Raw genomic sequence first — 26304 nt, forward strand, 5'->3', positions numbered from 1 at the left:
GAATAGTTTCTATTTAAAACAAAACAAAACAAAACAAAAACAAACAAAAAAAAGAGATTACAGATTTTAAAATGCAAGCCATATTAAGAGGAGCTTTTCTAACTTTCAAGAAGCAGTTTTAGGTCCACTCCAAGACTCAAATCTCCTGCCTGTAGGATTAACTCTATTTGCATGTGCATGCTTTGTATTCACCCACATGCTGTTGCCTAACCTGTATGTACTTGTTATTAATCTGTGAATAAATATTTAATTAGGCTACTTATTGTGTTACTAATCAAGTCAAGTGCTGCTTCCCACCCTCCCTCTTTCAGTGAGTACAAACAAACATTTATCAGTCTATTCTCATTAACACAACTATAATTTATGAAAAACCTAAAACGCCTGTAGCACTGTTTGCTGTACATTATTAGTTCAGAGGCAGAGAAGTTGCAAGCCATGGAGAGTATAAAACAACCTGAATAAGGAAAGTGTTTCAGTTTTACTGTAGCCAAAACTGAAATCCTATTATTGTACTGAGATAAAAATGAAATCAGTTAACTAGTTTTACTAATGCATGGACGTCTTCATAAAAAGATTATAACTCATTAATGTTTTCTATTTAAATTCAAGCCTACCTTTTAAATGTTATTTTACCTGAGTTAGTTTTAAACTTCAGACATTTTCCTTCTTGTACGTTACTTTACTCATGCTTACAGAGACTTAAACCATGATTACATAATAGCACTAAAAACAGACTAGGATTACTAGACTAAATGCTTACAGGCAAGCAAAATGATACCCAATTTGGGGAATTTTTTGAAATAGGAATAGTGTCATTATACTTCCACTGAGGATGAAATATATCTAACGCAGCAGTGGAGTACATTACGACTTTAGGATTCACTCTTCAAACTCTTGTTGATATACCTGATTTTTCTGTATGCATATATTTTTTTTGCAGACTTCAGGAACACGATTATTCGTCATCCTGTGTTGGCTAGTGATTTGGATTAAGAAGACAGGCCCAGTTTTTCCTTAAGTTCTAATTTCTGCCATCCAATTTACTAGACCTGTTTCAGATCTGTAAAAAGGCAGTGTATCCTCTAACAAAAAGATTATCCTACTTTGCAAATCAAACTACCGAAAGAACGGGCTGTATTGCAGCAGCTCTGTATGCTACATCTAACTTTATTACTTGTGTTGAATATCCATTTTGTTCACATGGAAACTGTCTACATCTCATGGACATTTTTCCTTTTCTCATAATTTATATGTGTTATTTGTGGATGGAATTTGATAGACAATATGACCATACAAAACGTTATATTTTTGTCTTGCAGCAAGTCGCAGTCTTTGACAAATGCCTTCAGTTTCACAGAATCATCCTTCTTCCGATCATCTGTGAATGAAGACGAAGCAAAAGCCGAAACCATTCGAAACTTGAGGAAATCTTTTGCTAGTCTTTTTTCTGATTAGCCTGCTTCATCTAAATGCACATAGCATATAGTCTAAAAATTTCGTGAATGTTACAAAAGTTTTGTTTTCCCTGTGACAGTATCCTTCTCTCCTGTGCTAACTGTTGTATTAAGCAATATGTTAAACTTACACGAAACCAGAAGAAGGACTTTGTTGAGATTCCATTCAGGAACATGTATAGAGGTAAAGAAAGAAGAGTTCTATTACTAACACAGAATGCCAAATTCTGTGGTCCTTATCCATTGTAATATTGTGGCCTTACTGTGACTGAACTATATAATCCTATTTGAGACTCCTTTGTAGAACTGTGTTAATAAAGCATTGAGTTATGGGTTTCTTCTTGCTTTACCCATTTCCAATGCATTGCAATGCATGTGTATTTTGTGCGTAAATGTTTTGTACTGCAGGAGTATAGTCTTGGTTTGTTCTTGCCTCCCAAATTTAGGAGGCAATTCACACTGACGTTCTTGTCAAGCTGCATAAATAGTGTGAGAAGGTGAAGCAGTTTCTTCTTCCTTATACAATCTTCCCATCAGCTGATTGTAGACTTCTGATGTATTGCTGACAGTTATCAGTACACAAATTAATGTCCTAAGTAGAGTGTATATGTACTACTGTATCTCCATGTCTATTTAAATTTATTTCCAAATTGTAACCATAACTGGTTTTAGTTGCAAAGAATATGCATGATGTTACCCTTATTTTTGTGAGCACCTTCTAATAAATGTAAAGTCCCAGCCTGATTTAAAAAATGTCTTTGACAAAGCTTGTTTCAACATCAGTATGTATTGTTTATTTTAACTGATATCGAAAGGGTACCTTTGTGATTATAAAATATTGGTCATAAGCCACGATTGGAGAAAATAGACTATCAGAAATAATTCCCTTTTATATGGGCATCATAAATATACCTTTTAGGAAACACATATTTTCTAATAAGTCATGTATTTTATAAATAACTTGTGAAAACAGAATTTATCTCAGACTTTGGGGTAATAGCAGCATATTTTTTTATTATCTAAATGAAACTGAAGTTGATTAGTAATCTCTAGACTATCCCTTTCCAAATGAAAACCATGCTATTCTGCCTATCATGAATTATATGCAGCAGTATTCCTTGCTAGGAAACAGTGTTAGCAGGAGAAACAAGAGAAAATAACTGCTATATTAGCATGTTCAAGGGAGAAAGCGAGCAGCACAAGTTTACTTTTAAACCCTATGGAATTTGTAGTGGGTTTGTAGAAATGCATCTATTTGCCTCAGACATTGTACTTTCTGTACTAATACATACACAAGTGTTAGTTTATGAAGTATAGGTAAATCACAATAACCCTTTGAAGGCATACGTCCTTTCAGCAGTTTTGGATTCCTTTTGATGAAGAGTCTGGCTTGGGCCAAGAGGTTGGCAATGAAGCATGGAAAGTTTCACCTCCAGTGATGTCAGAATTAAGTTCGTACATTAGTATCTGATATCTCTCTGTCAACATGGTCTAAGTTGATGATCTTAGCATATATATTTCCTGAAAAGCAGGCATGTCTAAATCACAGGCAACACAACTGATATGCTTTTTGGATTGACAGTGAGGACTGACTCAATATTGCAGTTGCCCAGAATAATGCTTTTCCTCCAGGTTAAGACTAAAATGAATCTAGGGTCAAGACTGCAGCGCAACATTACAGACTATAAATACATAGCACTGCCCTCTGTAGGATGGAATCTCAGTCTCTGTGTTTGGCACATAACCCCCAGATTTGTGTAATGGCCTTCAGAGAAGCCCCCTTACAAAATTAAAGACAATTCTTTCTCTCTCTCTCTCTCTTTTTCTTTTTTTTTTTTCCCCTGGAAAAATGCACTGTGTACAGAAGCCTATAGTTTAGACCATGAATTCTGTGGCAAAAGAGTACGCCTGAACTATTAGCAGTTCATATTAATTCATAAATTCATACAAGCAAATGGATTTGTTTTTAGTTTTGTCCCCTTCCTGCCCCCCACTGGATTGAAACACCCTTCACTGGGCTGCAATAACAACCCTGAGTAGTTATATAGCCTTTCATGTCTGAGAAGCACTTTACTTTTAGATTAGAAAGATTAATCAAAGTTGCTAACGCAAATTAATTACTGCTACAGCGCGGGCATAGTAATTATGCATAGTTTGGCATCGTTCATGATTAGTACATGCCTAGTTTCAGCAGTATTTAGTACAATATGAATTATGGGTAGTTCATTAGTCCAGGCCCCAGATTTCGACTTGAGGCAAAGTTTCTTGCTCATATAAAATTCCCTCCCACCTCTTCCTGGGAGAAAACGGGTTTCACTACAGTCTTTGTTTTACCATCTGGAACAAAAAAAAGAAAGAAAAGAAAATAAAAGAAAAGAAAAAAGAGAGCAAGATGATGCAATCAAATCTGCATGGTGTATCCTCCCACACAATGTACATAACACATTGCCTCTCCACAATGCCAAAACTTCTTTATACCTCCAAGCGTGCTAAAGCGTGTCACATTCAAGCTGATGCATGCTTGTGTTTCTTATGCACTGTTTCATGGTTAAGACATTTTTAAGCAACCTATAGAACATCTCCAAAATACCCATCAGAAAAAGAGTTTTTATGAAAAGTCTATTCAAATATTTATTGTCCGTTTTGTCTGACTTCATTAAATAAATTGTGCTTTAAATTCATGTGCAAGCTCTAAATACCCAGTCATCCAATACAATGCTATCTAGGTTTGCATAAGTGGTAACGCAGAAATAATCCGAGTGTCTGTGGTTCAGCTTTGTGAACATTAGCCTAGGTACCTGAGGTCTGTACTTCATACGCACCTTTTCTATGGAGATACAGATTATGATGCTATAGGTCGCTATGCACAGTACTCCATCCTTTTATTCATCTTTCACTTACAAATCGATATAATATGAATTCTATAGAGATATTTATCAAGCTTAGTCTTAAGATTGAGATGGAGTCATTTTTTGACCATTAGGCCTGCAGCCAATTCAAAACATTGAAGCAGATTTCAAGAGATTGTAATTATGGATGAAGAGACTAAACTAGGTTTGAAACCACCACTAACTCTCCAATAAAAAATAGTCAAATAGTACTAATGTACTTTGTAAATATTGCGTGTACTTTGTATACTTCCTCCTCTGCAAGAACAAAGTCACTTTGCTGAGCCAATGTTGTCTCAATGAACAGATTACATACAATGAAACTGCTATTTACAAAACTGAAAAAGTCATTGTATATTGTCTGTGCGTTGACATGGTTGTTGCCAGTATTTGGTTGAATACTATAAATAAATATCCCAGCAAGTTGTCCATCAACAACAGCTTCCAGTGAGGTTGGGCAAGATGCTGGATATATCCAACAGAGCTACCTAGTGCCTTTTCAGACCACCTGTCATGACACCTATTTAGTAAGTGAGATAGCCATGCAGGGGCTGGATATGATACAGATATGATACAGGATCTGTGGGAGACCTGGGCTATTCTAAAATGGCAGTTGGAGGCCAGGCAGGATATATAGTTTGATTTAAAATGGCACTATTTGCCTGTGTTTGGGACAGAGGTTCCCCTTAAATCTGGCTACTCAGCTATCTCATGCTGTGTAATCATTCAGGTATGGAGTAAGAGCCACCTTAACTGAGCTCTGCCTTTCTTCTCCCCTGACTAAACAAAGCCGTCTAGCAAGCCAGTGCTGCAATCATTTGCAAAATTTGATCACTAATAGAGTTTATCTTTCCATACCAAAAATAACTAGAAGTGAATGACTCAGAGGAGTTTAAGAAAGATTATCTAAATTGTCACGAATGCCAGCACAAATGAAATTAAGTTCTGAGTGAGAATACATGTCTCCAATATGGAAATGCTTTTTATTACACATGTATTTCTAAACAAACATTTTTTTTCTTCCTAGATGATTTTAAAATCCTGTGTGAGACATTTCAAAATAGGTAGCTAAAATTAGTTTTCCAAATGCATGGTCAGTTCTGCAAATAAGCAACCAAATTTGCAAAATCATGTTTTCCTCATTTCCTCTAATTCCTCCTCACTTTCTAAGGAAGCATGTTGCACCTCAAGATAATAGTTTATATTAACTTTCATGAAGCATTGATTTGGCCATCTGTAGTTACATTCTTGCACCTCAAAAATTAATTTAAGAACAAATGCAAATAAAATTAAGAAAAATAGAAAAAAATAAAATAATGTCTAGTGCATCAAGTGAGTTCTTTAAACTTAAAATGAGCCAAGAAGAACAACAGAAAGACTTTTCCCCTGTTAAGCTTTAAGATAGGCCAGGAGTAAAAGAGACATGTTTGTTGTTTGTTTTTTTCCCGCAGATCATGTTACTAAGAGCTAGAAAAAAATCCAATTAAAAAAAAAAAAGTCTCTCTTTTTTTTTGTTTGTTTGTTTTTGTGTTTGTTTTTCCTGGGACTGGAGTTTTGACTTATGTTAGTAGTGGCATTAATCAAAACATCCAAGGTTGGATGTGGTATTTAAAAAATAATGTACTTTATGTTACATGACAGCTAAGCTTCCCAGTACAGAATATGTGTTATAGAGGAAAAGGTACCTGGCTTTATGGCTAAATCTCTGCTCTGTACAAGTGATGGCAACAGAAAATCAGTAAAATGCAAGATCAATGCACAAGACTGAGAAGGGATTAATTGGGAGCTTAACTCCTCACATGTGGTATTTGTTAGCATTTATTCTTCCTCCTAACCATTCCTATTTCATTCACATACGCCTGTTCTTCTCACAGTTGCAATCAGCCAAATTTACTATAAGGATTTATAAGCTCTGCAGAGTATCTGAATTTTTAAGGGCAAGTCTTTGAATTGTTTTCATCTTCTGCTGCTGCTCTATGCTTCCTAACACTGTGAAGATAGATGGAGAAAGTAATAGAAGATGGAAAGCTGACTGTTTGTGTTCTTCACTTACTTTCTTAACTAAGAGAGAAGCTTTGGTAAAAGGTAATGTAGATTTTAAAAGTATGTGGACAGGCAGTACAAAAGAACTTTTTTTCTATCCAGATGAGAGACAAGAAAAAACAAACAAACAAAACCAGTAGTGCGTACGGGCAAGCAGCTAGCCATTTTCTAATTTGGGAGCTACTTATCAAATGTCTGTTACAAATATTTGAGTAACGAGCATTTTTTCCAGAGATAATCTAGTACAGGGACTTAAAATTATACAGATAAATCTCTTCCATTAGTTACAGGATTACTGAAGTAATGAAGAAACATTAGACAGTACGTTGCACACATGAAACTAAAATTAATGAGAGCTGTGCTTCATTAGCATGCCATCTTCCCTTTTGAGGCTGTAGCAAAACCTAAAGTGTGTTTTTGATTTTCCTGTAATGCATAACAGTGAAGATGATCACCAAAAGAATAAACATGGTCTATGGAGTCAGACTTTCAGTAGTTCTACTCCTAAGGAAAAGCTAATACTATTTTTCCCTCACCCATCGGTACTTCACGTAATTCTACCCCTAACTCTCCTGAAGCTTTGTTTGTGGGAACCGAAGCTATTGGGCAAATGCTTCTCAGTTAATCAGAAGGAGATATCGATACAATAATATATTTATCTCATTCCTACCCACTGTAATAAAATAGGAGCATCTCGCATCCTCACATAATGTGCCTCTTCCCCTAAAGTTATGAGGAGCTTTAGCAAAAAGGGAATGCATCCTTTCACTAAGTATTTGCAGAATGCCATAAACTAACACCTCACTTGCTAAGTGTGCTCTAACTGGGGATACCGTGTACGAGTCTCAAACTGATGATTATGCAAATCTTACAGATAGGCCCTTTAAAGAGCAGATTACTATCCTGACTACATTTGCTATCACTGAGTCCATAGTTCTGGCTAGTTCAAGCCAAACTCCTATTATCTTTGCTGTTTTGCACGTTTTTCTTTCTTTGCGATAATAATAGTGTTCTGAGAATGAATATATCTCTAGGCATGCTTATCCCCATGTGGTTTTTCAGTCATGCAGCGCTTGGGACCACATATTCCACTGGCTTTGTGTGAAATGTGGCGTGCTACTTAAGAGACTGCCAATAGAACCAGCCTACAGATTAATTCTACTGCCAAGGTGCCGTATCAGCTTGCTCTCCATGTAAGATCTGTCCTGCATGGTAGATCCACCAAACATCTATAAGTGCCAGACATTATAGCTTAAAAAGTAGGAAATTCTCCTTTCCTCCACTCTCCTCATGGGGAAAAGGAGATTAGTTGCCCCCATCCACTAGCTGAACCAGGCCTAATTGCTACATAGAAATGACAGTAAATCAGAACAGTGCTGAACTGCATTAGTTGGCTGTTTGTCTTGGTGACAATTTAAATATATTAATTAGCAATGTGTGCTGTATGATTCATCTTAAGACTCCTAGGAAACTGGTAGTGTTTCCATATAGAACAGATTCCACCTCAGACACTTACTACAGAATCCCAACCAACTATTTATCTTTTAGCAATCTTGAAAATGGGTGTTGCTAGCCACATCCACTGCTATTTACTGTAAAGAAGTCTTTTCTCATTGCTTGATGGAATTGTAACAAATTTGGGTATATGGAAGAGGCCTGTAATTTAAAGGCCTCTGCCCCACCTGTTATGGGAATGTCTCTGAACTGGGATCAAGGAAGCATTCTTTTTCTTATTTAGATGTTTTTTTCTGTTTGCAAGTCATGACTTAATCTATTAAAAACTGAAATGATTGTTTTAAAATTACAATGTATCAATCTCTTCTGCCCTTAAATTCTAGTTCACTGAGAGGTGATCACCACACTATAATATATATTCATCTACTCGGCTTTGTTCTACAGTACATTTTTAAAGACATTAGCATTTTTCACACCTCTTTTTTTTCTTTTTACTAGAAAGGGAAAGCATGTGCATTGACTCTGAGCCATACAGAGCTGATGTAATTTCATGGCAAGAAGACTCCTGCTGCCCTTAAGAATGTTAGTACAAGTTCTGAACTGACTTACCCTCCTCTGGAATAATTATGCATTCCACTCTGGCACATTTTATCATGCAGTTCTCCTGCTTTGTAGATTACATGTCTTGAGGAGGTACAAAAGGGAAGAGCAAAGACTGTTTTATTTCTATACATGCATCTAACAATTATATATATACACACATACACACCTCAAATAGTACTTTTAAATGTAAAATTATGTGAGAATTTACTTTACAGACTTATTTAATATGTACATTAAATACAGGTATCCTTTCATGCATCAAGGAGATGCAAGCATCTCTTGGGAGGAACACAGAAAGTATGGGGAAAATACATTGTTAAATTATAATTGAACAAGCTGGAACTTGTTCACGTTAAACAGCCCACCCTCAAACTGCAAAAAGCCAAATTACGCCCTCAGCGACTTCTGAAAAGCAAACTGCCTTCAGTGGATTTCTGCAAATTTAACTGTCTAGAGCCTATAGCCACATCAGAATAAGTCTCACTGATCTCGGAGATTAAGCAGTCCCCAGCCTAGTAAGTATTTGGATATGAGACCACTTGGCAATACCACATAGTATTAGATGTTAGCACAGGATGCATTTATAATTGAGAGTTTGGGTGTGAGGGGGTGTTCACAACATCAGACTTACAGATATCATAAATGAACCTTCCAAAGAGGTATTAGGAGGAATTTAATAGCTTACGTCTCTCTGACTACAGCAAAAGCCTAAAATAGGTTAAAAACAAACAAAAATTTGGAGGCTTATGTTAAGTGGTCTGAGTTCTCTTTGCAAATAGCAGATAGTAAAATCAGAATGAATGAAAAGACTGAATTCACTTAGCTGTTCTGAAAAATGTAGAATAAAATATGGTTATGTTCAAGAAACACTATAGACCAGGTCACTTTTTAGACTGAAAGATGTAAATACATATGCTACTAGAGTTAGCAGAAGCATACTGGGAAATAGATATGCTGCATAAAGCTACTCGGGCCCTTGTTCTTCAGGATAAAGCCAGAAAGAGGAGACTTTACCATCCTTACGGTCACTCTTTCAGATGTTAAAGTATATTTTCTTGAGGTTTATGTGTTTCAAATCAGCATTTCTTTTTGGCTTTCAGGATGTCACGCATAAAACTTTGAAGAGGTTCAAGTGCTAGGAACTCTCTTTATGCAGTGTCCCATAAGAGATCATATTTCATCTCCTGAAACTCTAATTTGATTATTAAAAATCTCTACCTTGTTGAACAAAACAGATAATATTCCATACTAAGAAGTTATCTGGACTGACTGGTCAGTAATACTGATTTGGAAAGTCTCTTTGTTTCTAGTGGATATGGAAAATATATATATATATGTAACTAAAAAGTTTAAAGAAAGACCCACCAGTATTTTCAATTCTCATCTAATTCAGAACTTTAGGAAAACTAACAAGACAGAATAGCAGCAGAATGGAGTAACTAAGACTGCTGGACCTATCTATGTATATGACCTGTACATAAAACTTACAATCCTTCCTACTGTCTGCATACAAGTCTTCCTTTTCAGTTGCCAGCTTCATGTTCAAACCAAAAGCAAATTTTCTACAAATGAATCAGATTTATGATGTGGGGTAGGGGGGAGAATACGTAGAGCATCACGCAGGCCACATAGACAAAATGCAGTTATTCGTTATTTTTATGCCTGTTCTCCCCACTACCAAATTGAAGCCCTCGTGTTTGTTTTTTTTTCACTTTTTTAAAGTCAAATTTTCCGTTAAACTGAAAAATAATGTGTGAACTTGTTAAGTGGTACTGATGCTTTTTGTTCTCCCTCACACATATGGCTAGCTGAGAATACATAGCAAGTCCAAGCTTGAAATGAATTTTTTTAAGCAACCAGTATATAACACTAAACATGATTTAATAATGGAAAGACTGGCACAACCTTAAAGGAATATCATCAAGTAGGCAAGGTATGCTTGTGACTTATTATAAAACAGTTAAATCAAGTAGGAAGCATAATCCAGATTCTTTACATAATTATGGCAGAAGGGTGTGGAAGAAGGAATATCAATTATTTCTTAAAGTGGAGATCTAACAGCAAAATAAGCTATACATTGATCTCCTGTTTCTCTCAACTGTCTTGAAAATGCCTGTAATATTTCACTTATTCTTAATGTTACAGGCAGCTTAATGTTTTGGGAACACTGGGCTTACTCTGTTGATGCAGAAGTTAGTAAAAATTTTTATTGCAATTGTTACCAGGTACAGCTTAACATTCCTAGGACAGTATTGTCTCTCCTTAATCAAACTGATCACAGAAAAATGAAACAGAACTGCTAGTCCTTGTTCCATTATTAACTTTAAATTAGTCACAAAGAGAAATTGCTTGGTAATAATAGTGGAAAGATACTATTCAAAGTTATGCATGGCATTGTAGAAGTGATTGAAAACACTGAAGACAGTTTTATTTATGAAGAACTTATTTTATAGGGTTTGCATTTACACTCAGTTAAAGCTCAAATAAAGTAAAAGCTCAAATAATTTCTGCTACAATTCAAAACAGATTCTGTGTCAAATGGCACACAATGAAGACTTTTGACTAGTATTGAGAATGAGATACACGTAAAAACATGAGAATAATATTCTGTATTTTAAAAGTACTTTCTTTCTGTATCTCTTTGTGTAAGCCATCTTGCAATTCCATGGCAAAAGACTGAAATTTCCTTAGAATTTTGTCCTTTGCAGGCTCTCAAGTTTTAAAACATTATTCTTAGAGATTGAGACTAGAAAACAGAAATGTGATTTGTACACACTGGGTTAGGTCTGAGGAATCAACGGTCCTTTACCAAAGCTATTGAAATCAGAGGTGTGTCTGTGATTACCAAAGAGATCTTCCGGTGATAAAAGAAGAATTGCATCAGCTTTTGGCTCAGCGTGTCAGAATGACTCAGCATCTCAGAAGAATGTGTTTCCATTTTCTTTCCGGTTGGAAGATGGTGAGCCTTCGTTAATACTTTCTCTTAAAATGCCATGGAACAGGCAAAAGGGGGATGTTAGATTTCTCACTGGAGTAACTTGACAGCCTTTATTCAGAATAGTATAAAAGCCATAAAGAATTCACTGATACCATTCTAGCATATATCCTTTCTTTGCAGTAGTAGAAGGAAAAGAGGTTTGTTTCAACAGCTCTGCAGCTCTGCCATAGTAAGTAACCAGATCATTTCTGCAAGTTTGTACAACTCATAGCACAGGAAATTCTAATTTGGAATTAAAAGTTAATTGTGTGAGCAAACATTCCTGGTAATTCTGGTGATTAATTAGTCCTTTCTTCTATGATTTTAGCCCTCAATCCATAATTTTGTCCTTTCTATAGAAATTCAAAGAAAAAAATAGAACATCTCAAGAAATTCTCATAAACCATTGCTCTATATTTTGGGTATTATATCAAAGTACCATGATCATCAAAATGCAATTAACCATATAGTATAGCATTTTCTTATTATCCTTCACACTGCCAACAGTCAGAGATTGAATAGTGAACTATATAGCTGTTGGTTTGACTCAGCAGGATGTTTCTTGTGCTCTTTTCTTCCCTGTAAGCAATGAGTTTGCATGAAATTAAGGCAGCCCAAGCTAAAGTTAATTTGGCAGGAGTTTCTTCTGAAAACAGAATTATAATTGTACAAGTCAACAAAGTCAAAAATTGCCAGCAAGACTTGTGAATGCTGAGTAAATTTACCTGGATATTTGATTTTAGTCTGCACTGAATCAGTCAGTCTCAGTTAGAACCAGGCAACTCTGTAGCTGTTCCTGGAGAATACTGCTGATTATTTTGAGTACTTCTGCTGCTATCACTGAGGACTAGAGTTAACATCCAATTGCAGGCAGTTTACACTTGTATATGGCCTTTTATCTACACTTCTGCTCTGTTCACACAACTGCAGCACCCTCTGACAAGCTCAGACCACCACACCTTACTTTATATTCTGTCCCTGCTCTCTAATATTTAAATCACTTCCTTGACCACTGGCAGGAAGCAATTACAATCTCTGCATACTTTAACAAGATGTTTAAACAAGATATCATGAGACCTAAACTAACTAAATTTCGTCATCAGACAATGACAGACCCAGCACTTCCTTTGGGCTCTACTGCGCCTAAAAAGTGGTCTCAAAGAACTGGGAAAATCTAAAAGCTACATCTCCAGTTAGCCTTGTTCTGAGAAAAGGAGTCTGAAAAGATCCCTAACAATTACAAACATATGGGGATAAAATTGACACAGTCAAGAAAAAGAACATTTATTTAAATCAATCAATCATTGTCAAATATTATACAGTGTTCCAGAAAGTCTGTTTGTTCTCCTGGTATAAGACTATGCATTTTCTAGGTTATATTCATGAAGTTTGAAAGGAAGTTTAAAAAACATTTTTTGAAGTCTGCCATTTCCTCTGCATCAAGTTTAATAAGTCTGAAATAGGCGATGAAATAATGATGAAGTCAAGACTAACTTTTGTGTACAGTTTGCACAATAAAAAGTTCTAAAATACAATCCATCATCTAATCTAGAAAAGCATCTCAATGCCAACTGTGGTTTTCAGCAACATGCCCTTTTGAATCAGCATTGAAAGTGATTTAACAGGGTGACTGATCAACCCCCCCCAATTACTTAGTTCCTGACATATAAAGAAGGCTAAGGGATTTTCTGCTTATTTAGTTGATCTTGCTGCAACAGTGCTGAAAGTTGTTTTACAATAATTAAACTAATTTATGTCATTCTTGTAGGAGTTGGTCACTTCTTTGAACAGACTGAGCTTTGAGGAGACTGGTTTTCTATGTGAAATATTGGCACCCAATCTGCTGCTACAGTAAGCATCCTCTGTTCACAAAACCCACAACAAAAATAGTCCAATGCATTTATTTTTAGCCTTGGTTGATAAGCAAGTCAGGTGTGTACTATCAGGAGGACTGAAGCCAGAGAAGGCCATAAAGTTGCAAAATTGCTGCCTAGCACAAGGAGATTTCCATTTTAAACAAATGGAAGCATGGGTGGTGGTTTTTTTTGTTTTGTGTGTGTGTATCAGCATTTCACAGGGTATATTCTTAATGGAGGAAATATTTTACTGGTGAAGATACCAGTAAAAATCTCAAAGCTCAGGAGGAGGAAAACATGTTGATTCAAAAATTAGAAGCCTCCTTTCTGCCCAAAGCACCAGTCACCTTCTCAGAGTTATTTTACCAAAAAATCCTGAAAAGCAGGTAACTGCCAGCTATGACCAATTATGCTGCCTTACAAGAAAAGTGGCGACGAATTGAGCAGCATACCAGAACACTAATACACATGTTCCATTGTGAAAGAAAAAGCACAGGGACCAAACATTGATTGATAGGAATCAAGAGGCTAGGACCCCTCTGAGCGAAACACTGAAGAGCAATAGCTGAGCTGTTCCGTGCCCCTAGACGCCGCAGTGCCACCTGCAGTGACAGACGCCCAGATGGGTACGTGAGTGTGCTTACACTGGATCCCTGTGTGCCACCTTCCAGCGAGCAGAACAGCATTAGCCCTAAGTCTTAGCAACTCTTTCATGCTTCTGAGTGAGGAAGAGGAGATTCCCAAAAGGAACCACCAACATCAGTAAGAGGTACTTTCTAATCAGTGAAATCTTTTGCAGTCTTATATATGTAGATGTTTAGTAGTTTCATGCATCTTACCCCAACGACCTGCTTTTCAATTACCAAGAGAAAAGAGTTCACATCAGTGTCTTGCTTCACAATGCACACAGGACATGTAATCCGTATGTGACTCAGTGACCTGTATTCTCTCTTACTCTCACAACATAAGCTTTTGTACCAGCGTACTGAAAATATATACCAAAGACTCACTTCAACGTAAAAGGCCTATTTTCTCTCTTCTGTTAAGCAGATTTGGTTAGAATGGACCTTCCAAGTCTATTGCCACCTTCTCACTAGAGATGTAACTGTTCTTTGGTTGTTGGCTCCTTGATATATTATAAAAAATCTCACAATGAAAATTTCTGTACTAGAAAACTTCTGTTAAGATACTGGGTCACCTACAATATTATCAAAACAAAAGCAAAAAGAAGGCAAATGAGTAGGGTATATTAATTCACCTAAGTTTTCTGCTATCTTATTCCTTCTGCAATGCACATAGATCCTGAAAGTAATACTGCTTATGTGTGGAATTAGTGGTTTGTCACTCATTGACTGTTCCAATCATTACACCATTGCCTGAATTGCTGCTAAGAAAATGTTCACGTGTTATAAGTTCCTTGCTTTTACATTAATCACTAGAAACGAAGGCATTGACCAGTTCAACTGCTACCACACCCAGTTCCACCAATGTCAAACAACCATCTGATAGAACTTCTGTCTGATGCAGACACATACAAGATCAATCTTATTGATTTTGTGAGATGGCTACTAACTATTCTCAGTTTATTTGTAACTGTTCCTGGAAGAGTCTTACACCTTTACACCTATGTTTTGGATTTGAACTTATCTGAAAGAACATAATAGAATGACTGCTTATTATTACATTAAAATGTAAAATATTAAAGACCAAATAAATGCTATTTGCAAGATCAATCTGGATACACAAAACAAATCTGGATAAGGCAGCTTTCAGTTCTATTTTGGTTTTGAAATAAAGCTTCTATTGTCTTAATAACACAACAAGTTTAGAGAAATTGTTATTCAATTTCTTTATTAAGTTCAGTTTCAATGTTGAAAACTGCAGCCATTCATCAATTTGGATGGAGGAACATGCGTACCATGACACAATTCCTGAGTAACTAAGAAAAAAAGTGATCGTCTTTTAAATGTTTAACTAAAAATAAATTAAATGATAATAATAAAATATATTTTTTTAAAAAAGGTATTTCACATGCTTTCCAGCAGGGGGCAATGCCATATGTAGTTGCTTAATCACATGCCATGAACCCTGTACTCCACAGCAAACAGGGGAGTAACCCCCAATCGAGTAGTGGAGTTGTCCACTTCTTGATCAGACAAGTTCTCCTGCCCATAGCCATCAGGAAATTTCAGGTTATAAACGGGGTGTAGCAACAAACTTGTATTAGCTTTTCTTCCAAAATACGTGCATGGCAGTTAAGAGCCCCAGTGCTATTAAAACTGAAAGCATGGTAAAATTCAAATACATTTATTATTTCCTCATTTCTACTTTTTTGTTTAACTCAGCTTGGGCTACATTAGCTTGGAAACTTCCGCCTCCAGACAATGAGAAATTATATGAAAAGGTCTTGCAAAAAGAGGAAATAATACAACTAACAGAGAGACAGTGGGCTACAAATAACTGAATGACCTACAGAAATACAGCCAAATCATGTCCTATATTTTACCCATGATGGCAAGATCCTTTTCAAAATAAATGCATGATTTTAAATAGTATATTTAATTTATATTTTAAAATAAATTAAATTTCATTAATTTTAAATAATATAACATGAAAAATAAAGCCTGCTATAAAAGAAAACCTTAGATAGCACTCTAAAAATAACACCAAACAAAACAAAACAAAAAAATCCATCCCTACAATTAAAATTTTCCTGTCAAGTTCTTTGGCTGAGTATATGCAGGCACTAAATTTCACTTTCTTGTTTATAACAGCTGCAGGAAGGAGGCTTTTGGGGTTGTTCCTCTGGCCCCAACCCAAGTGCATGCGCACACAACCGCATTGCCAAATTCCCCCAGTTGACAATAGGGAGATGGGAGGGAAAGGAGGGAGCAGAAAAAGAAGAGAAATAAGCCCTATTTTTCCCACCCCGGGCTCTGAAACAGGTCTTGGCTGCGCTACCTATAGGAAAGATACAATTGCAATTAAGCTCATAACAGTGTAGCATCCCAGTTAAACACCCACATTTTCATCATTTTTATCCTCCTGCATCTTTGCACATAGACTCTGTAAGTTGTACTTTAAAAGGGTAAATTGCTTCAGTGTTGAGCCTTGTGTTAGCAGAATAACTTCCCTTTACCATGCAAGACAATTCAGACAATATGTCAGATCAGTCCTGGGATTACCTCCCACAGGTGCACCCAGACACCCACCCACCCCCAAAATCCTGCCAGCAGTGTCACACTATGCTGATCAAATGCCAGTACACTCCTGTTCATTAGGGACTGGGCTTATAACGAGAATACCCTAGTGCTGCACATCTCCAGAGTTGGGTGCTTTACAGTATCTAGAGCTTAAATGCCACAATGTGCTTTCCTTCCCCTTTCATAACAGATAACTGGATACATTTACTTCCATCTCCCATGTCTTAAACAGAACAGCATAAACCAGTAAATTGTTCACTAACATAGAAAGTGTTAAGCAAAAATTGTTTCACCTTGTCCTGAAGTAAAATGCTTTTCTGCTGTGCTTCAATGGACACTGGGTTGCCAGAAACCTCATATACATTTTATAGTATGAAACAGCAACTGCATTTAAAGTCCCAAATGCTTACTGCCATCCATGAGTAAATTAAAAATAGCAGAATTCATTCCTGATATTTTACCCAAGTTCATACTATATATATATATATATATATAAAGATTCAAATTCTGATATTCCTTCCCCTCATCCTCCAAATGGTTAGGAGTAGAAGTGATCATCAGAAGCTGAAAAGCATTTTGATCTTTGTTACATTGGGACTATGGAATCTAAGCAACTATTTTACAAGGCATTGTAATTGTTTGTACTTGCAAAACTGGATTAAGAAATCACTGCTATTCTTAAAACACATTTATCACATACATACAAAAGTCAGCATATTTCTACTTCGAGCTGAGCCTTCAGCCAACCAGAGTGAATTCCCGTGCACCGCCCACGCTCATTCTCGCATCCTCCCCTTCCCCAGAGCAATCACTGCATCTGGCCAGTAAAACATGAAAAAGTCTCCAACATGCCTTACCAGGGTACACCTGCCCTATGGATGACCCATGTATATCTCACCTATACTCTATTGATGTTGTCACTATTTCCAGCAATTTCAGTGTAATTACTGAAACACGGGCATTAGAAGTGCTGAATAAAGAAGGTGAGATTTTGGGAAAAGCTTTCATTTAATGTACAAGCCCTATTTTATTTCAAAGAAACTGAGAATTAAAGCAGAGGCATTAGTCCTTCACAGTAAAGCAGGGAGAAGAAAAAGAGGTAGCCATATAAAGCAAGGTTTCATCAGACCTCTAGAATTTATAAATACGGGGCTTTTCTGCACTTTTGAAAGTTCTATGAAATATTTTTTCCTGTAGCTTAAATCCATTTGTTCTTTGGTAGAAGCTTAATTTAAAAAACATGTCTTTTGAGTTGAGTGGAAGTCTGACTAATTCTGTTGTAAATGCTTTTAAAGATGAACAAAACTAACACTGTAATTGAAAAAAGACTCACACATATACAACAGCCACAATCAGGCTAGTGCCTGAGTTATGAGACTACAGCTCTCACTTTTATTAGGCAAATGAAAATCAACATCCATACTGCTAAAGTTTGTAATAGTCCATAAGGAAATCTTCATGATTAGGGATTCAGAAGCCAAAGTTTCACCCACCTATTTTCTCTGCCTATTTCTTCCTTTTTGAAATGTCTGTCTCTTCTGTTTCACCCCTACCACCAAACCCCCCAAAAATACTCTCATTTAGATTTTATCCTTCCATCTCTTTACACATGCACTCTCCTTTGTAATATAAACTGAACAGCATTGACAGTCCTTTAGTACCATTATCTCTGCCATGTTGCTTCTAAAAGGAAGTATGGTTGGTCTCCAGCCCCAGCCTCAGTGGCAGGTCTGCCACTCTTGTCTCCACTCTCCACACTCCACAGAAGATGAGAAAAAAGCAGCAGGGATATCCTCCTCCTTTCCTACCTCACCTCCTCTCTCCTTCTCCTGCCCATGAAAAAATTCAGACCTCTTGGAAACTAGATTAAGCATCAGTTTACCTGATGAAAAGTAGTAGTTCTGTTCATTATGGTTCATTCTTTATCTGCTCCTATACTTCCAGAAACCTCTCTTGAGTCTTCATGATATCACTACTTCTCATATTAGAACTTGTCTTAATGATATTAAGTAGTTGTAACACAATGCCTATAAACAAGATATCCTAATATGTTTCATAGGTACTAATCTCATCCTTTATTTTAAATTACATTCCCTGCTAACTATGATCTATACTAGGTTGTAAATTATGAGATGTTCAGTTTCCTTTCTACTTGAATACATCTTCCTTCCCTCCATCCTCTATATGCAATCATCTTTAAAAAGAAAAGTCATTCTAAACTCCCTGTGTCTAAGAAAAAAGCAGTTGCTCAAAGGAAACTTGATTTGAGTTATTGGAGTCAAAATATATTGTTATGCCCTTCTTGCTGGCTAAGAATGCTGCTTTAGCCTTACCTATATTCTACCACTGCCAAAGAAGGAAGTCTATTTTTTTTTTCCTCTTGGCAACTCTTTTGGAGGTACACTATTGTGTTCCCAGAGTACTCGTTCTCAAAGGCTATTGTGAAAACTGTAGTAAACAGAACGCTCAGCATCAGGATGCAAGAAACAGGATCCAAGGCTGAAACTATTTGCCAAGAGTGGATGTGACCGCTGCCCCATTCAATCCTGGATGGTACAACAGTTCATCTTAGCTGCTAGATATAGCACATTCTGTAATGAGGGGGACAAAGGTGGCAATTACTGAGAAACCATGTTGTTGGAGAAAACAGCATCAGGATGTAAAAAAAATTTCCTTTCCATCAGGCAGCTAAACAACGGATCTCAACTACAGATAGTAGGTTACAGTCTCAATTTGTATCGGCATATTTCCACATACTGTTGAGGAGCTGCATGATTACGACAACTGAGCTGATGACAACTGAGAATTTGGCCTACACATTGAAACTGAAATACTCAGAGTATTTCAATTAGCTCCTCTGCTTTTTGGCAGAACATGTGATGTCAGACTTGCCAAATCGTTCACATTTGTATAAAACTAGAGAAGAACCAGAAAGTGGTAAATCTAAACATTTAGGAAGCTAAGATTAAATACAGAATTAAACTATAAAGCAGAAGTAGTATTACATAGGGAATAAAGTACTGTGAATAGCTATGGAGGCATTGATGTTCTTTCATTTAGAATATGGAAGGAATAAGGAAATGTACAGGGAGAAAAAAAAACACATTAGATGATAAATCTGATGGTAAGAGGAATATTTAATGGATTTTACTAATAATTAAAGTATTTACCATAGTGAATACTTTACATAGAGAAAGAATGTATCAGAACAATTCCAGTCAAAGGCAAATAATTGCTTGATACTACCAATCATTAAAATTCAGGCACATCAAGAAAGGTTGTGGATGTTAAAGACAGAAAAGATTATTATCTGATTTGATCCCCTATAAACCATAGAAACTTCTCCCGAAATTGCTCCGTCAAACCTGTAGCTAATTCCTGGTAAATCAACCATATCTTCTAGAAATATATTCAAAGTCAGTTTGAAGGCTTTGGGTAATAATACAGAGCTTTCCAGATTACTTGTTTCAATTATATTCTTAATCTGAATCTGTACAGTTGAAATCATAAGCATTAAATCTTGTACCTCCTCCTCTAGTTTCCACTGTTAGAAGAACCCTCCCTGCATAGATAGTTACTGAGTCAACTGACCTTTAACTTCTCTAGGTGGGCCCAAGACCCTGATGTTGACAAGTTGTAACAACACTAAGAACTGTTGTGCAGCACTCTTACTCTCTTCTAGTACAGCTTCCCACACACTACTACACTTGAGTCATATCAACAGTCCTCCAATTATCTTTGCAATGTAGAAGCCCATTTAAATTGTGAAGCAATTAGGAAAACATTACCAATTTTTACTAATAATCCACCACTTCTAATCTTATTAGTAAGTGGATTCATTGGTGTTGTAGTAATCAAACATAAAGATGCTCCTTGCTGTGTCTGTACATCCTTTCTGGCACATACAGCCAAAAAGGATCACTACTATCCATCAAAAACTTTCTGTGCAGAAAGATGTCTTTTCTCAGTCTTAACACTATCATCAGCCACCAACAAAGTGGCCAAACAGAGGTACCTGGCACACGGTTACTTAAAGAGAAAAAAAGAGCACCTGTAACCACAGAAAAGATTCAGGTAGAAGTTGTCCATGAGGAGGACAAGTCGAGGGTCATCTGCAGGCACAGATTAACGCTTGAGCAAAGCAGGTGTTCGTATAACATCTTAGAGAACTTAGTAACTTTATAGAAGCTAGTTTTCTCCCCTTTGTCACTTATGTCAAATATGGGGTTTTTGTTTGTTTGTTTGTTTGTTTTTCAGGAGGAACAAATATTTCTGTCTGCTTAATAGCTTTCACCCATGCAACTGCAGGAATATGAAACAGCATTTAAGAACTGGGAAACAAAGGTATAGGCAAGTAACTGTTTTATTCTACCGTTCACAAACGGCTGTTTTCCATAATGGACTGCAGATCAGTCACCAAAACCAAAGAGCTGGGGCAAAGAACCCCCTCAGAAACTAGCCAAAATTATGAGGAAAGGAGCAAGATATTATATTTTGTTTATTTTACCATCATACATAAGTAAAAGTCTTGATTCCTGCAGTCATAGACACACACAAACAAATAACTACTACATTAAAGTAGTTCCATGGCAGTGACAGTAGATGCATGTAAACATATGTGGTGTTGTGGTCTAAGTCTAAGCGCTAGTACTACAGTGCTACTTTTTAAATCAACAAAGAATACACAAGATATTTGGTGACATACAAATCTTCCTCAAATTTTCTGTCTCTCAAGGTACTGCTCAATCCTTCAGCTCCATACTTTAAGGAAGTCCATAAACAGATCAAATCACCTAACTGGTTTAAGCAGTGAAAATAACATTAAAAAGTAATAGCTTATGGAAACATTTTTATTCACCAGGAACAACTAAAGCCACTTTGTAAAAAGAATTTCCCAAACTAAACTTTGAGCAGAGAACAGTCTGGAAACTATCACTATAGTAATGCTTTAAAAATTACTCACAGCCTAATTAACATCTGCTTTAAGAGTTTAAGTTATTACAGGGTCATTTATCTACTCAAAGCATCTTCTACACAATTGAGCAAATTTTTAATGTTTACCATTTCTACCCATAAACTACCAGTGAAAGACATTCACCTAAAAGAATACGATAGGTAATTCAGGTCTCTGTTTCTCATCAACGTCTCACCTAATGCCAGTTTTTCTAATCACAAAATAGGTAACAAAACATATCTAAGAAACTTTTTTATTATTTTTTTTAGAAAGCTCAAAGCAGACATAAAAATTTAGCATCAAAAGAGAAAATAACCAAATAACCAAAAAAAAAAAAGGCAAGCAAAAAATAAAGAGAAATTCTATAGACAGAAAAAAAATAAAAAAATTATTCTCCAGAAGTTCCAATGCGCATGATCTTAAACACATGCTATTATGAAATAAACTTAGAAGCACACACACCTTGGAAATATCCTCTCTAAATTTTCCCCACCTGCAGTTAGTCTTTTCTGAAACATAGCTGGCTAGAAGGTGATTAACCAAACTGCAGCTATCCTTCTTCCATCAAATTCTGTCCTAATCTTTTAGGGGAATTATTCCTCTGAATTTTATTTCCCACTGTTAGATTGGCCATGGTCTTACTAGAACAAATGGGATGGATGTTGGGGAACATATATCACAGGATGCACTGTTCAGGCAGGGAAGAAAGTTCAAGCACTCAAGACTCACTTTTCTCATCTCAGGCAAATGCAGTCTGCAGCACACGCATAGGTGTGTTTCTATTGTGTCTCTGGGACTCAGAAAATATAGGCTTTTCTAAGGGAAATTTGAAAGTTATGAAGAGTTCTGTGTTTAAATGCAAGTAGAAGGGAGACCTAGGAAGTCAACCCTTTCTAATCACATTTTGTTTTTCCTTAATGTTTTGTATTATGTGAATCAATCTAAAGACTCTGGAAAGTCTTTTTGATCATCATTCTGACAGTTGTTTTACTTTTGGTTTGATGTTTGCAATTTTGTTGTTATTGTTGTGCCCTACACAACAAGCATAACTTTCTAAATTAAGAAAGTATTTCTTTTAACTAGTTTGTGTTAATCTGTAATCCCTTTTAACGACATTTGGCAAAAGCTGAGAAGAGAAAACTTATCTAATTAACACAGTAGGGAGAATCAGAAGAAACAACCTTTTTTTTGTTAGTGGCATTTTTACTAAAAGATGTGTTCCGAAGCATACACCTGGAATCACTGCTGCAAAGTACCCATGAGAGATCAAAAAAAGCCCTCCTAGTTCCTTGCTTCCCCAAGCACAGAAAGAAAATCAAGGCAGTGTTTCAGTTAATGCAATAATGAGGTCAGAAGAACACAGAAAATCTGCTCCTTGTTATAAGAAACCTCAGAAAACCTTCTTTTCCTTTTGTCTGTGACCCCACCCCAACCATACACACAATTTATCAACTACGTTATTAAGTTTCCTTGCTTTCCCTTTTCTCACTCTCCCATTAGGAAGCCAACCCACTGAGGGCCCCAGCCGGACCCCGGGGACCCCAGCTGCACTCTTGCGGATCACGATGCACTCTTCCCTTTTTTGGACATTGGGTGAAGCTCTTTGCTACTGCACAGCAAAAGGGGATGCTAATTCAGGCTGCGCATGCATTGGACCAAATTCTGATCTGAGACACCCACACAATTCCTGTTGTAAGTCACATGTGTGCACATTTCTGACAGCAGGATATGCCCACTTGCACTGTCTTAATGCATCAGCAAGAGCGGTGATTTTGTGGTGAAAAGTGGCCTTTTAACAGAACAAAAGTGTAAAGAAATTATTTTGTAAAACTTGGGGGCGTAGGCAGACTGATAATGTTCCTCTAACTGAATTCCAATGGGTAAAATAAGAAAAAAAAAAAGGAAGCAAACCAAAGATACTAAAACAATTTTCTCACTTAAAAGGGATTTTAAGAGAGACTGTCAAGCATCCAGGGCAACTCTCTGCCTCCAATATGTGTTGAGGGACATACTTCAATTTGAAATTAGTTAGGGAGATATTTTATAATTTATTCAAATGGTCATATGGAAGAGCTTCAGCATCAGCTCAATTGTTATTATTTAAGCTTAAGGAACCAGACTGTAATAGATAATTGGCATATGGAAAAAGCAGTACAGTGTTACAACTGAAAGTGTAGCTGGAAGTCAACACTATTCAAAATTTTTAAAAGAAAAAACTATAAAATCATTTTTCAGATGTGTGAAGGAATATACAAATATGTTCTCATAAATACCTTTTACCAGATCTTAGAGATACGTGATAATGAAATATTCTAATAATCATTCTTAAAAGACAGGAAGATAATGCAATCAGAAAGAGGTGAATTTAACCTCCACTAAATTGGTTTTGCTGTCATACCAACAGATCTCAGAGCAGGTTAGTTTACTTTGTTTTCCACATTCCTAATTTCACCTGGCTACTAGAAATCATTGTCTGTTCTTCCCAGTTTAAGTGGTTTCAGAATGTTAGAAAAGTAAATTAACATAACTGGGAAATAAGATATATTGTCCTGTTTCAAAAAATACTGCCAGTAATAGAAATGCATATATACTTACAAGAAGGTTTCTCAAAAATATAAAAATTAATTTAAAGAAAGGTTTGAGAGCACTTAAAAACTTGATCTGGTAAACAGATCAGGCTGTAAGAGATCACATCATGTAATTAAAAAACAGGAATCTTCTCTAACAACAACAACAACAACAAAAGAAGTAAAAAAAAAAAAAAAAAAAACAGTACAAACGTAGCTGAGGTTTTTAACATCATCAATAAAGAAATACATGTAAAAAGGTACACTCATGGATAAAGAACTCCAGACAAAAAGAGACTGGATCTGTGTGATGAGTAAACAGGAAACTGGGGACAGAAAAGTTAGAATGGAAGGAGTTTGCTGCCATATGTGAGAGCAGTTACCCTAAATCACTTCTTTGTTCTGAGCTAAGATTAGACATTTCAATAATTTAATTCAGAGGAACAGGCTAAATTCTTAAAACCAACAGTATTTTTTCCATTTTTAGTAGTCTTCTGGATATATATCTAAAGACAAAAATAATTCTTTTTTCTCCCAATAATTCCAAAGAAAGTTAAAATCTTGCAATACTCATACTCTGCATCTAGCATTATAGTATGCAAAATTAAGTCTGAAATTTTGCTTTTCACATTTTAGGCATCTGTTGTTGTTATGCTTTCACTCCATCATACACTACTGTAACGCAGAGTTGTTGTTCTACCTTGCCTGCAAAAATGTCCTTGAAGGACAAAGTAGTCCAGGTCACAGTCTACAATGCAAGTTAAACAAGACTTCTATTTTTTCTCCCCAAAAGTGTTTGTTGCAACTTCTATATTCTCTCAGTAGTAAACCATCTATTTTTAGACTTGTAAATTATCAGGGCTATTCGCCAGTAAGTTGAAAGTTTTGTGGAAGAATTTGCTGTAATTTTTTTTTACCTTACACTTACGTTTCACTCACATCTATGAGTGTTCTCCTCACACCGTACTCATCTGAATACAGTGTAAATGATTATTGAAAAAACAAATTATGGAAAAGCAGCTGTTACTGAAAAAGTGAGTTCAGTTGTGACCCAGTATGTACCATTATACTCTAAAAAGTGGAGCTATGGTAAAAACATACTTTGCAAATAAATATATTTGTTCTGTAATTAGAAACACAACTTAATTTCAATCATAAATTCCTAATTTAATCAGATTTTCTGCCCTATCTACTCATATTTTTCATGCTCTGGTAAGCTAGTACTCCAAGTTCAACTGCTGGGCCAAAGAACCGTATTTAGTAAAATGACAGGTCCACAAAGACAGATGAACACATAACAGGATGCTCTGGCCCAAACAACAGAATTTTTCAAATGCAAGTAAGAGAGTCCTCAAGCTGACTTTAGTTCACTGTAACAACAGTAGGTCACCAAGTTATAGCCTACAGTGTACTAACCTGCCATATTTTATCATTTATTTATATATATGACTCAAATACCAGAAATCAACGTCGTGTATATTCCCAAGATAACATTTTTTTGCTTACACAATGATACATGGAGTAAGAAAATACTAATAATTAAGTTCACAGAGTAAAATCTTGCATAGAGAAATTACTTTAACGGCACCTGATACATACATGTCACATTGAAGAGACATTTCTATATTAATTAATACCGATGCAAATCCAAGTAAGCATACTGTACATGTAAATGTGCTATCAATAACATATTACCGTGTGTTACATATGTATGATGGACTCTTTAAACAGCATACTATTTCAGTTCTGCTCTGCTAATACTGAATACTCAAAGATTATTACAATACAAATAATAAAAATTTCATTCTGAAAAACAAGTCACAAGAAATGTTACATATCAACTAATTTCAGTCTGAGTGAGTGACAAGTCCCAGTAGTGTGGAAATAGTTTTAATTAGTATCTGACACATATTAAAGCCACCAACCAACAACACTCCCTAAAACTGCCCTTTTTTAATCAATTAAATTTTGTAACAAAGAATTTTTAGCAGTGAGTAATTATATCCTAAATTAGAAATACAAGGTTTCTGGCTGCTTTGTGTTTTGTTCCTGACCCAATGTTATTTTTCCTCCATTTCTGATCCAACCAGCTATTTAAATTCACCAGGATGTTTGCACATGTTTCCTAACTCACTTTACATGTTAGCTAGTACATTCTCTTTTACTATTATTATTATTTTTTGGCATTCAACACTTAATATTAAAAAGCAAATTCTATACTGCAAACGTCAAGTCATCAGTGCTCAGTAGAAGGCCTGTAGCCTTCTATAAAATGACAAATAATCTTCACAGATGATACGGAAT

General features: G+C 36.0%; 1 protein-coding gene and 1 long non-coding RNA gene across 3 annotated transcripts in view; one reads left to right on the top strand and one right to left on the bottom strand.

Annotated features, from left to right (window-relative positions):
* The window catches only part of SYN2 (synapsin II), a 176904-nt gene extending 174697 nt beyond the window's left edge, over positions 1 to 2207 (top strand). The window contains exons 13-14 of one of the 2 annotated variants that reach the window (XR_013955728.1): positions 1320 to 1875; positions 1931 to 2207. Coding sequence is in view for 1 of the 2 variants with exons in the window: in XM_080606754.1 (XP_080462880.1) it covers positions 1320 to 1455 (136 nt within the window). In the remaining variant the exon portion in view is untranslated. Of the gene's footprint in view, positions 1 to 1319 lie in introns of both variants that reach the window. The other variant, XM_080606754.1, reaches the window with a different exon arrangement.
* Positions 2208 to 3257: 1050 nt separating this feature from the next.
* Positions 3258 to 26304, bottom strand: part of LOC308200654 — a 29662-nt gene continuing 6615 nt past the window's right edge. The window contains exon 3 of the long non-coding RNA XR_013955731.1: positions 3258 to 8524. This is a non-coding gene — a long non-coding RNA (uncharacterized lncRNA). The remainder of the gene's footprint in view (positions 8525 to 26304) is intronic.

This window comes from Anser brachyrhynchus (genome assembly GCF_964034855.1).
Source record: "Anser brachyrhynchus genome assembly, chromosome: 10".
NCBI classification, from domain to species: domain Eukaryota; kingdom Metazoa; phylum Chordata; class Aves; order Anseriformes; family Anatidae; genus Anser; species Anser brachyrhynchus.